The 14,067-nt window shown below is 43.8% G+C and overlaps 1 protein-coding gene across 1 annotated transcript in view; it reads right to left on the reverse strand.

Annotated features, from left to right (window-relative positions):
- The window catches only part of LOC114087309 (cilia- and flagella-associated protein 337-like), a 124,823-nt gene extending 112,539 nt beyond the window's left edge, over window positions 1-12,284 (reverse strand). The window contains exon 1 of the mRNA XM_071611759.1: window positions 12,012-12,284. Within this exon, the coding sequence (XP_071467860.1) occupies window positions 12,012-12,284 (273 nt within the window). The remainder of the gene's footprint in view (window positions 1-12,011) is intronic.
- Between the last annotated feature and the right edge of the window lie 1,783 nt (window positions 12,285-14,067).

Consider the following 14,067-nt stretch of genomic DNA (forward strand, 5'->3'; position numbering starts at 1 on the left):
GCTTTCATTTAAAAGGTCTTATCTGGGATGTTGTTAAAACACCTGATAATTTATCCATTTAAAACATTCCTCTCTCTTTCCAATGGAAATTTTGGTTTTAGCATTGCACACAAGGAGGTACTACGATCTGAAGGCTCCTTTGCCAAAAATATTCATATGTTGAAATCCTAACCCCAAGGTCATTAGGAGGTGGCCTTTGGGAGGTGATTAAGTCGTGCAGCCAGAGGCATCACGAGAGAGGCCCCAGAGAGACCCATGACCCCTTCTACCATGTGGGGACACAGCCAGGTTCTTTCTGTGAACCAAGAAGTGGGCCCTCACTATACAATAAGTGTGCCGTCATCCTGGACTTCCAGCCCCCAGAACTGTGAGAGGTGTCTGTTGTTATAAGCCACACAGTCCAAGGTATTTATGACACAAGCCCAAGTCGACTTGGGAAGCAGAGTTTTCAAAAACAGATGGGACTTAACATTCCCTTCCCATAGTAGGTATGACTCTGAGCACATCTGAACTTCTATGATGGCCATCAGATCCTGGGACCTTGCCCTTGGAAGGGGCAGCTTATGACTTCATCAGTCCTACATGACAAGGGTGTATTTTTGTTCAAACTCCAGGGACAGGTTTATAGAGTAGAGCTTCACCTTAAACAAATTTTTTTTTCTGTAATTTAAGACATAACCGTGAAACTCTGACAAATAGAACTGAAGTAGCTTATCCCTTTATAATATGTATTTTATCTTATGAGAAACATCTTACTCATTAAGATTTCATATTCTGGGCTAACCAAGATGGTGGAGAGAGTGTTTAAAATATTTAATTCCAGCTGACTAGGGGATAGGGGACCTGCCCAGACTTTGGAACAAAAACATGTGTATAAATAAGCAGTCATCGAATAATCGTCTTTTCTCCTCTTTTAAGAACAGTCTCTAAATGTCTTGTTGGTCTTGTATACTAAGTAATTTAAAAATATCTTTCCATATAAATTGTTCAGTAAATCATATAGGTCTTAGTTGAAATCATAGCTTAGAGAGGAAGTGATCTTATAGATTGATCATCAAACCTAATTGGTTCACATGGTTAAAGCTTTGACTGTGGCTTCAACGATCCAACATTTATAAAACCTACTTACTTTATCCTGTGACCTCATACTCTGCTTCATTATGCATTTGAAAGTTTCCATATCCAGCAGTTGTCTTCCTTTCTTTGCTTGCTCCTAAGGGGGGAAAAAAGAATTAACTATGAACATACAGTCATTGTATTTTGTTTAGTCTAGGAGAAGGAGTCCAAAGAATTGAATGTCTAATTAGACTTACCTAAACTCTGTCAACTTCTATCAGGTTCTCTCTTTTGTTCATTTCTCTGACGCATTCACAATTTGTTTCTAATTCCATTAAGAAGTGACAATCAAAAAAAATTTATCCTTTCACTGCTATTTTTATTTAAAAGGATCGTACTTTGTAACTGAAAAATTCAGCTGTCGAAAAGGGAGTCAGATTACCTCCAGGAATATTTTTAAAGTTTACCTTGTCAATTCCTACCTGAAAGAGTGCATTTAAGTTTTGTAGCTCTTCGAGGGTCAACTGATGTTCAATCTCATCGAAAAAAAAGAAAATAAATTAAAATCACACAGTGCTAATAGTAATGCCCATAAAATGTACTTTTTAGAAACTCATAATTTCTCTCTTTACAAGGCCAATGACCACCCAAGTAACAGATTATTTTAACCCTCATATTTCAAGTCTCTACTCCAATTTGATTTATTTCTCTGCCCCCCAAATTCTGGGGTATGGTTGTCTGGACTGGGCTGGAGAGAAGAAGGAGGTAGAGAGAGTGGGAGGTGATAGAGGATGGGATAGGCATTGACTTGGGAGAGAAAAGAGGAGGAAAAAAAATCAGGAACTGGACTAAAATGAGAAATGGGAGACTGAACATATTTTGCCACATCTTTTTCCAAACACTCTAGGGACATAATTCTCGTCCAGGTTCCTGGCGTTAAAGCTTGCTCTGCCCCATCCCATCCCTCTGCAAACTGAACCAGGGAGGACCCTGGATGAACTGAGGGGCCATCTCTTTTTGTGGGGTAAATTATCTGAAGCGGTGGCTGGGGGCTCTTGCTACTCTTGGTGTTCCTTTTTAGTCACCTGTCCTTTGCTTGATAAGAGATCATCAGAGGACATCTTCACACAATGGTTTCTTAGTTACGATCTCAAGAATTTGACTTTTAGCAATGAAAATCCCCAAACTTCTGGCTTTGAATGAAGGAACTGCTAACAGTGGATACAGCCAAGTCAAACACAATATTCTTGTACCATCTCATGAGGCCTAAAACAGGGAAGGAGGAAATTAGCTTTTCCCCCAATAGGATCACCTTCTGAAATTCTTATGTACCAGCCTCCAACATGGCAGCCTCTTCTGTAAAACTCAGACTGACCCCAAAGCTACAGGGAGATCCACCATTTTGTAGAATGGAAGCACCTTTCAAATGCTCTCTTGGATGATCTCACGATTGCTTTTGAACTTGCTTTCATGGAGGAACTGGGATGCCAAATTCGTGGGATAGAATAGACCTCCAGGAGCTGAATCCGATGCAATCACACAAGAGTCTTTATTGCAAGCTCGAGCCTGGACTCACAACCGTTTCCGATGCAGCGGTCCCAGGGAGTGAGTCCCGGCCCTTAGTTCAGTGAGATTTTACAGGTTTTAGGGGATACTTTATGTGTCACAACATCACACAGTAAATCATTTTACACTGTGAGAAAGTCAAACAACAACTCTTAACATCGATTAGCACATTCACTGGCGGGAACAAGTTGGGTAAGGGTGATTGGTTAGTACAAGAGGGGGATTCATTTGAAGTGATTGGTTTAGGCCATGAGGGGTGTATGTGCTAAACTACAAGATTTCCCAACATGTTATCAACCACCATAAGCTACTGGGGGGGGTCATCTGGCATCCCAGGTATTTTCCCTGTCTCATGCTGATTGGTGGTTGCTAGGGGGTTGCTACAGGTCCTCACTAGCCTGACTGAGTCAGGGCCACCCAGCGCAGCAGATCTCTCCTGTTATTTGTAGACAAACAACTCAGCAGGGTGGGTGTGTGCCTAGGAGTGCTCTGTGGGTTTTTCCAAGGACAAGGGTCATGCCCCCTTCCTTGGACAGGCTTTGCTCTGAGGTAGAGGCTGGTTTCTCAAAAATGGAGTCACATCAGTTTCTCAGAACAAAGTTGGAAACCCAGTTCTAGACTGGAGAAACAGCCAATCTGAAGTCTATTCTGAACATGTCCCTGTTAGGATTCTTCTGGCAAGACCTGAACCCAGGAGCTAATTGTCACAGTTGACTGGAGGAAAGAGCTCGACAGTACTTAAACACAGGCAAAAGAGGATTCCATCAAACCATGGGGCCCTTTCCATTAATAGACAGAAGATATTACCTCTAAACAGATTCCCAGTTTTCTCTGACCAAACCTTCCCCAGGATCCACAAAAGCAGATCCAAGTTTACTAGGCTCATACCACACAAAGGGGGAATACAGCTGGTAGCCGATATTTAACAGGAGCTCCTCTGGGAGAACACCTGTGACTTCCCCTCCTGGGCCCTGGGTGTGAATTGCAGGTGAAACAATTTTGTTTAAGAATTTGAAAATTATTTTCCTTAAAACTGGGAAGTTATGGGAAAGGCATGCTATAATCTTAGTTTTCACTGAGTACTTTCCCGAACATTGTACATTCTAAATATACAATAGGAATGCTTCCTCTGTACATAAGTTACATAAGACTGATTTATTTCTAAACTACCCAAGTGATCAGATTTGCACCAAGCAATCATTCTGCCAGTGGCATGCACCTGTAGTCCTAGCTACCTGGGAGGCTGAGGCATGAGGATCCCTTGAGCCCAGGAGTTCAAGGGCAGCCTGGGCAACATAGTGAGATCCTGCTTGGAAAAAACAAACAAACAAAAACATACTGTATATGTTGCCCTCCCCCCAAACTTTTATTTTCCCACCCCACCATTCTCAAATATCGGTTTTTCGAAGATGAATATATTCTGTAATATTATATTGTAATAATTACTTGTTCATGAACCAGCTCATTATGTGACATTGGCCTCTCAACTTTATTTTCATTACTGAAAGAAGAACAATTAACAACAACAATAACAACCAAAAAAATTGCCCTATTTCCCAGGAGGGGGCTCCCCAAACCAGAAAGAGACGAACAACTCTTCACTCAATAGATTTCCTGGAAATGCAGCTAAGAGAATGGAGTGAAAGCCATCATTAATAATAGTAATGAAGGGCAAGAAATTAAAGCCAGTGTGATTATGTAATTCATAAAGGGCTCCACAGTAATTTCCATCTAAGCATAAAATGCGACTTAAAAGCCTTCCTTTTTCCCTTTACGACTCCCCAGAGATGGCCCCAACAGATACCACCTGCCTAGCACCTCCACTGCCAAGGCTTGAGGTGACCCACCCAACACCCTCAGGCCAGGCAGGGCTTGGTTGGGCTCTGTCTTCTGCTCATCTTTGCCTCCTGACTACACAGAGCAAAGCTCCCTGCCTCCCCTCATCCCACTGTCCACAAAAACATAGCCATGGATGAAAGGTAACTATAGAAGATGTCAGGCTTGGTCGGCCTCCCAAACTATGTTAACTAAGTTTCCACTGCACAGAAGAAAACAGTTCTTAAGTCTCACAGACCTCATCAAATTTTCATATGTCACGGTGGAGAGGGAAAATCCAATGATCATTAGCCAAATTCTTTTGAAAAGGCAGCCATAGAAATACGTTTTGGAGAAACGATGACTACAAAACAGGGCCATTATGGTGCTTTTCCTTGCAAATATAAATCAGGCCTTCACATAATTGCATGTTTTTAAGGCAAATTTGGAACACAAAGCAGAGAAAACATATGTCCCTTCTGGGTACTCCTGTGCTTGGCAGGGCTTGAAAATTCGTAACTGCCATCGATAGCAAGTCACATTGTATCACTAAAAAGCTTGAATGACTTGTTTTCCTACAAATAAAAACAGAGGGAAAAGCCTGACTATTTTATATCCAAACAATCATAGCGCTATAGTGACAATCATAAATAATTCAGCCTGCGATGGTGGAGCTGATTTTTAAAGATATTATCTACTGCCAAGCAATGCATCTTGTTTCATTCAAAGGCAATTTCCTAGAGAACTACCTGGATAATTCCCTAATACGCTACATTAGCGGGGATTCACAGAGCTATGATTCTGCTTGTCCTCACACCGCAGTCTCCCCAAAGCGAGCGGGTTTTATGATTAGAGTGGTTTTCCCATAAGGGTTCATTTGCCTGCTGGTTGCTCATTTGCATTGCAAATGAGCTCTCCTATTGTTACAACCCAACATTTCTTTGCTTCCCGTGTAAGAGTCTCCTCTGTCGGGGTGGTTTACAGATAATTTCTCCTTTACGACAAGGGAATTGACTAATTAATCGAATAAAGTATCCCTTTGAAAATCTATTTCTTGAGTGGCTGTCTCCACAGCTTTGGAAAAAAAAATCTATCCAGTGTCCTTAAGAGTATTAAAGAGAGACTAGCTCCCGAAAGCCTGGGGATGGGGTGGGGGTGGGGGACTCTGGGTTGAAATTTGGAGGATTATATAGCCATTTCTTGATGAAGAAGAACATAGGGAGACTCCAGGGATTCTTCAGTGAACTTAGATCATTGCTAGAGTTTGGTTCTGAAATGTCCCCCTTGGGGGACATTTAAAGGTTTGGCCCCAAGTCCATGGCACTATTTGGAGGTGTTAGAACCTTTAAGAACTGGGGCCAGGGCTGGGCCCAGGTCAGAGTGCTGGCACAGCATGCTAGAGGCCCTGGGTTCAATCCCCAGCACCCCTGTGCGCGCGTGCGCGCACACACACACACGCACACGCACACGCACGCACACACACGCACACAGAGCTGGGTCCTAGGTCATTGTGGGTGACTGTTGAGACTTTGGCCACTCTTGAAGCTGGCTGTTGAGACTTTGGCCACTTCTTTCCTCTCTCTTTGCTTTCTGGCTGCCATGACATAACCAGGCCTCCTCTGGTCACCACCATGATGTACTTTGCTGTCACAGACCCAGAGCAATGGGCCAATCATCCATAAACTGAAACCTCAGAGACTGTGAGAGTAAATAAATCTTTCCTCCTTTTAAGTTGATTATCTCAGGGTATTTTGTTGCAGTGATGGAAAACTAACACAATTGCGAAAACACCTGTGTAAAAACAAAAACCACAAAGAAAAAACACCCTCACATCAAAAAGTAACAAGAACAAAAAAAAAGAAAAGAAAATCAAACAAAACAAAAGACTACAATAAGCTGAGGTTTTAAGAAGACACTGTCTTTTCTGCTATGTTCGGTGCCAAAACATCAGTAACATGGCTTTGACTTTAAAAGAATTCATGCAGGCTTAGGTAGCCCTCCTGCTAATATTTAACTTTTATTGAGTTTCTTATGTTCCAGGTGCTAAGTATTTTACATGCAGTTTTCCATTAATGCTCACAATAATTCTGTAGGAAAGAGTCTATTATTGTTCCCATTTTATACATCAACAAACTGAAGCTCAGAGAGGTACATGAACTTGCCCAGCTTCCCACAATTAGTATATGCTAGAATCAGGACCCTTGGCTCTCCTTTCTGTCCTCCAGCCTCTCCCTTAGGCCTAAGGGGTGGGACAGACAGCTCCAAGGAGAACATAGCCGAGGGACAGCCGTGGAGGACTGTGGACTTCAAGGCCTCTAAGACACCCACTATCGCTTGGGTTTCAATCCTCAACGCTGGTCCTCTAAAAAACAAACTTCCAATTCCTCTTTGCTTGGGAGCATACTTTCGATGTTCTTTTAAGATGGCTAAAAGTACTGGTGACCTTTGAAAAGTCACATCCTTCCCCTTCCCTGGCAAATATGTAAGACTCCATACCATCGGCCTAGCTCCGAGCTTCGGGAAACTTTTGAGAGGATCCAGATGTGCTGTTAAGGAGCAGCTTCGGCATTCTCAGCTTGCTTCCCCAAATTAATCTGAAATGGCTGTGTTGCCGCTTTTCCAACTGCTTAGGGGTATTCTGTGGCCTCTTAGTGGCTGGAAAAAGAGGGAGCTGTGCCTCCTCCAGTCTTATCAAATAGGTACGGTGTAAGGGTCCGGCGAAACGTCGGAGAAAGAGACCACCAAGTGACCACTCATGCAATTGGCAGAAGGGGATTTATTGATCTAGCATGCTAGGGCTCCGTGCCCACTCAAGAAGGGAGAACAGCCCAGAGCCCCGAGCAGGGGCTGAGCACTGCTTAAGTACATTTTTGGGGGGAGGGCGGGGATTTTACATACATCATAGTCTCCTTTAACAAATCATTATACACCGCGGGAAAATCAAACAACAACTCCTAAACATGATTAGTTCATTCATTGGCGGGAACAGGTCAGGCGGGAGTGATAGGTCAGTTCTAAACGGGGTACACATTCAAACTGATTGGTTTAGGCCCTGCAAGGCCTACGTGCAAGACCACGCAGAGCCCTTCAGTTATTAAACAACCAAGCAGTCAGGGGAAATATTTACTGGGCGGTTCTAAGCATTGTCTTAACAGCTACAGGAATTTCAGGTTTTGCAGGTAGCATAGAAACCTAGCAATACCTAATCCTTTACATTTTAACTCAGACTTTGCAGCTTAGAAACTTTACAATACCCGGTCTTTTACCCTTTAACTTTTACGCTTTAACTTCAATTTCTTTTACCCTTACAACGGCAAGGCTCACCCTGCATGTGCCCGCCATCGACTGTCATCATGAGGACGATGTTGAGATGGATGCAGAGGCAGTACTCAAACCGGGCAGGGAAAATGCCAGAATGGATCGCCTGTCCATCATGGGCCCTGGAGGGAGGACTGGGGACATGGGCCCTGATGTGGCAATGGGGAACGACAGAGTCATCCTCCTTCCTTCACCCTGGGAAAACCGAGGCCCAGAGATGACAAGTGACATGTCTAAGATCCCGCTGACCATCAGCAGCACCAGAGCCTTGTTCCTTTCTATGTTAGAAATGGACCAAGTTCTTGTTCTTGGAACAAGTGGATGGATTGAACCCCTCCCCATGGGAAATGAGTTCAGAATTGGGAGGAGCAGGGAGGTTCCCCAGGCCCTCTCTCCTGACCGCCATGCACCCAGCCCTGCCCTGCCAGGACTCGCCAGCTGCCTACACCTGTGTCCCGCATCCCTTTTCTTGGGAGGGAAGGAGGTGGACCAGTGCTGTATCGAACTCCTGCCTGTCTCTCTGGTGCCAGGCATGGGATCTAGCATATGGTAGGTGCTCAGAAACACCCCACCTGAGCTGCACTAAACTGAATTCATGCTTCCGGGATTTAGTTTATCTCTAAGAGAAGGAAATGACACCTGGACATTTCCAGGTTTAAAAATTGAATTCTAAGTACCATCAATCAAACCTGACTTCCTACAACGTAGGTAGGCGCTCTGGTTTGGATATGAGCTATCCGCCGAAGGTTCATGTGCTGGAAGCTTGGTCCCCGATATGGCAACATTGGGTGATAAAATTTTTAGGAGGTGAAACCTTTAGAGGTGGGGCCCAGTAGAAGGTAATGAGGTCATAGGGGTGCCACCTTACAATGCAGCTAACTGCCTTCACTAGACACTGGGGCTATGGCATTTGAGTTTTCCAACCACTAGAATCATGAAGCAAATAAACCTCTTTTCTTTCTGCAGTTACGCAGCATCAGGTATTTTGTTATATTAACACAAGACTAAGAGAGTAGAATCACCAGCCACTACATGTTGTGCTTAACTGTGTCAAGAATGGTCATCAAGTTGATGATCTTCTCACGGAATGTTCCAGATGTTCAACTGCACCTGCACGCACTCCTGGCCATTTAGGTACTCAGCCTTGCTGAAATACAAAAGTGTCTGCAAAAGTAAATGTAAATTATCAATCTGTTACCCCAGACTGAGAAAGAAACTTCTAGAACTTTTCCTGGGAGCAGGCCCTGAAGAAGGGAGGAGTACTATATGAAGGAACCAGCTCAAGGGGGGTGGAGAAACAAGTTTGAGGTCCTCAGAGATGAAATGAGTCTGGAGATGCTGGTAATGAACATGTAGCAGCTCACACATTAGCCAGTCCTGCTGCCTGGTCCATCCCCAGGGCTCTTTCCCACTGTCTGTCAGCAAATAATTGAGTGGGAAAGCTGAGGATATCTTCGTCTCCTATACTCAAAGCCAATATTCTGCTCTATGAGCAACGCTGGCTCTTGTATGTTCTAACACAAATTAAAAATAGCTGCCGGGTGCCTATTTTTCTGCAGTTGATTTAAACGTGCCAATTTCAGGCCATCCTTTCACTGTGAAGTAGAATCATCCCACATCCTCTCACACAGCCTGGACTCTGCACTAGCCCACACATACCTCACACCAAGAGCTTCAGATCCCGTCACCCTTCTGAGAGGGCAAAGAAGAGCCTCAGGCCTTAGAGGCACCCTGCCAAACCCAGTCCAGTCAATAAGCAATGTAGCTTGGGAAACCTTGTTCCCTGTACTGGTTAATCCAATTAACAAGGGATCAAAACCCAGGCTAGGTTACTTCCACATTTTGGCTATGGTGAACAACGGTACTCTCTTAGTCTTGTGTACTATGGTGAACAACGGTATCTCTTTGAGATCCTGACTTCAATTCTTTTGGGTTTATATCCATGGTAGAATTGCTGGATTATATGGTAGTTCTATTTTTTAATATTGTAGGAATCTCTATGAAGTGTCAGTTGTACAATTTCATTGCACAAATATCTGCTCCATAGTACAGTATAATGCCTAGAGTCAACTATACTGCATTGTGCACTAGAAGTTTCTCACAGGGGGATTTTATGCTCAGTGTTCTTACCATGCACATAAACGGGGCACAGGTAAGGAAGTTTTGGTGACCTTCAGAGGAAATGGGTACATTTATTATCTTGATGGTGGTGCTAGTTTCACAGGTGTAATCATATGTCCAAATTCATCAAATTGTATATTTTGAGCAGGTGCAGTTTATTGTACATTAATTATATGTCAACAAGCTATATAAAAAACCACCAGGCTGACTACCAAAAAAAAAAAAAATTGCATCCTGATCTACAAAATGCCCCACAAAGATCTGCCATCCTCTGAAGATCACCAAAACTTCCTTACTTAATCCCAGACTGCAGAAGTTTTCAAGGCCAAAGGGAAGAATGGAATAGAACCTCTGTGGATGCCTTCTGTATGTGCTAACTCAAGAGGTGATCAGAAGTAGATTCCCTTGAGGGTCCACTGTGGCTGGAAGTCTCATCGTGTGAAAGCAACAGGCTTCAGATTTTTTTTTTATTACCACCCATTTCACATCATGACTCAACACTCAGAAAACAAAAGTTTCACAAGATGCTGCTTACACTTGGGCTGGGAGATGTGCCCTCACATTAACTGTTGTCTGAAACTGTTCTACATGCCAGTCATATCCCAGCAAGTCAATTTCCTGACCCCACTGATCTCACCCATGATTTATTTCCCCTACCCTGGGGAGAGGCCCTGTTGATATATTGTCCTCTAAAGAAAAAAAAAAACCTAATTCTTACCTCCTTATCATTGTTCAGCATGAACCTTCTTCCTACTCCCCAGACCCCATGTACTTCTCACCACAGTAGAAGATTCCCTAGCCAGAAGATGGATATAAGTTGTCTCCTGAAAACTATGTGTGAGAAAATGCAGGAGTGATCGGAGGTGGAATGAGAGCTGTAACCTAGTTGGTAGATTGATCCATTTGGTATGTTAATAATTTGAAAGAACTACTGTACTGGGTGGTAAAGATAGGCAAGTTGGATGTGATCAGAGGACACAGGTCCCTGGGGACATGCCTTTGTGGTTTACATTTTATTCCTGGTGCCTTGACATCCCTCTTGACCACCATGAGCACAGAGCAGCCCTCCTCAGCCAGCTCTTCCACCGTGATGTTCTATCTCTCCTCAGGAGCAGAGGAGTCAGCCCACCAGGGTCTGAACCTCTGAGCCAAAATAAACTCTTCCACCTCCCAGTTATTCTTGCCTGGTATTTTGGTCACAGCTATGAAAAGCTGACTAACACACCATCCTCAAGGCCCACATCCAGTGTCACCTTCTCTATGAAGCCTTCCATGTCCCCCAAGGCAGAAGCAGCTTCCCCCTCATATCTCCATTAGGAGCATGTGTCTTTGGACATAAGTTTTCCTCTCCTACTCAGTTCCTGCTCCTGAAAAATTACCATGAGCTCATCTTCTGCACAGATTTTGCCCTTTCTGGGTTATTACTATTTTTCTTTAAATAGCCTTGCTTATTTTACATACTATGTTCTTTAGCTTCATTCTAAACAGGAGTAACATGAAATCACATATTTGATGTGCTTGTTATATTGCGAGAGCACATGAATACAAATACACTATTATTTTTTTTTTAAAAAATCTCATCATGGTACTACCTAAAAACATTACCTTTGAGAAAAAACTGCTAGCTAGGTAGAGCCTCCAGGGGCTAGATTTTGTTAAGTTTGAGTTTTCTCCAAGGCTCAGTTCATGATATTGCTCCATAAATATTTGCCCAATAGAAATCAAGTGAAATGGATCACTGGAATTGACTTATACCCATTACCTATTTTCATGACTCTGATTCATCCCAAGGGTAATTGCCACCTTGGAAAGAAAAACCTGGAACTGAAAAAGAATTGGACATTGAAAATGTTGATAGGCCTAGGAAGGAGAGAGAGGAAACATGTAGAAGCCAGGTGTGATGTGACAGATGCTCTTCAAGGTGTGCCAGGGGAGGGAGATGGTTACAGAACAGCAGAGGTTAGGACCTGGCTGGGAGGAGACCACGACACACCTGAGAGGGACCCCAGCTTTACACTGGGTCCCTGCGGTGACTCACCTCCTGGCCATGTCTGGGAGATTCCAGCCCAGTCCAGAGCCCTGCCTGAGAGTCCGCCCTGGCCTGCAAATGTGTTGCCTGCTCGCAGCCCTCTTACCTTTTCAGCCCTCAGCCTCCGCTCCAGGTCTGTGTGGTGTGGGGGTGTCTTCCCCTGGGCCAGCTCTTCCAAACCAGTGGAGTGACTGCGCATGCTCTGCCGCGTGAGGCAGGCCCGCAGCAGCCAGGTCGGGGGCTGGGCTTCAGGCCACCCCTGCTCCTCCCCAGGCCGAAGTGCAGCTGGACACGTGTGAGCTCGAAGCACGATGGGCTCCCCCAGGATCCCGACTGGGCTCAGGATGCTGTGTGGGCCCCACCCAAAGATGGGAACCATTAGGGGTCTCTGGAAGGGACCACTCCACTCCTCATGCAACTCTCATGAATAGCCTAGAGGTCACCTTCCCAAAGGTGACTCCTAAAGATAGGAGAGATTTTTTTGAGGTGTAGGAGCAGACCCTCTCTCTTACTTGGCCAAGTTGGGAAATGAAGTTGAGCCCTTCCCACCTGCTTTAAGAAAAGAAAAAAGAGCTGGATGTGGTGACTGCACACCTGTAATCCCAGTAGCTCAGGAGGCTGAGGCAGGAGGATCACAAATTCAAACCAGTCTCAGCAAAAGCAAGGCGCTAAGCAACTCAGTGAGACCCTGTCTCTAAATAAAAAACAAAATAGGGCTGGGGATGTGGTCAGTGGTCATATGTCTCTGAGTTCAATCCTTGGTACCCACCCCCTAAAAAAAGAAAGAAGAAAGAAAAATGAGAAAAGAAATGGGAACTGGGGGACACAGCTCCCCTATATATATCTAGTAGGTAGAGAGCTTGCTTTCCATGCACAAGTCCTGGGTTCAATCCCCAGCACCACAAAAAAAGGGGGGAGTTAACACTCATCCCCCTAAGTATTTTCTGTTCTGAACACACAAAGTAATAAGGAAGCATAAAAGTATTAAGGCAGAATTCATGGATATGAAGGATTGTCTGCAACAAAGAGAATCTGACATGCACTTCATGATAATTTTTATTATAGTACATGGTAATTAGATATAAATGACAGGATGTTTAAGCAATAATCCAAATTACTGTTAATTTTATAATAGTATTATGGGGACTGATGAGGAAAATCCCCAAAGGTGCTGGCAGTTGCTGATTCTTCCATGTGAATATTTCCCTCTTAAGGAAATAGAACCAATAATAGATTTTAGACCTCTTTTCTTAAGCACTGAGGATTTTTGTATCTATACTTAGAGTGTCACCTGCTAGTCACTTGTTTAAACTTCATCCACTTAAAGATCTTGTTTGCTGTATCCTTGGGAAATACAGAAAATTTGGAGGACCTCATCTCTGGTTGCAAAATAAGGCAAAAGAAGTCTGTCATCTCATTTTATCTTGCCCATAATTTTGACTCTGGGGAAAGTAACAGAGGGTAGACCAGTTATACCTCCAAGAGGCTTGACCATTGCTAGAACAGTGGTCTTCTGTCCTCTGTCATAAGGAGGACTGCCATTTTCAGGATTATTAGGTGATTAAAAGTGCTTGCTTAGAGAGTAGGCTCAAAGGTCTTAAAACCCAGATGATACTTGGATGCTGCAGAAAAGAATAGATACTACAGCCTATGAAACTCTTTGAAGACTTTCTTATTAGTGCCCTGAAATTTTATTTCATTGGGTGCATAGAACGTAGTCTGCCTGGAGGAAAGACCCAATCACTAATGGAACACTCTACACACCAACAAACCAAAACAGGCTTTTCTGGGGTCAGGTGAAGGGGAGGAAAGAACACCAGAGATGCACTGAGTGGAGGAGGATCTGGATGAGTGGGAGAGAAAGGGGAGGAAGGTTGATTTTGCAGCAGGCAGCATTTAAATGGAGCAACCAGAATGAGACCCATGATCCTCTCCAGGATGGGGGCTGACTGGGAGAGAGAGAGAGATACAAGTGTACCTCCTTTTGACCTTGGTCAGTATAGAGAAGAAGCTGTATGGCTAATAGTACTTGATGTCTCAACTGCAAGGCAGTGATCATCACAGTGTCTACTTTGTAAAGTGAGAAGTAAAACAAAGGTTACATGTGTCCAGTATTTAGAGCAGTACATGTTCTGTGCATTTTAGTCATTGTTATAGTTTGT

This window comes from Marmota flaviventris, chromosome 4 (assembly GCF_047511675.1).
Source record: "Marmota flaviventris isolate mMarFla1 chromosome 4, mMarFla1.hap1, whole genome shotgun sequence".
In the NCBI taxonomy this organism is placed as follows: domain Eukaryota; kingdom Metazoa; phylum Chordata; class Mammalia; order Rodentia; family Sciuridae; genus Marmota; species Marmota flaviventris.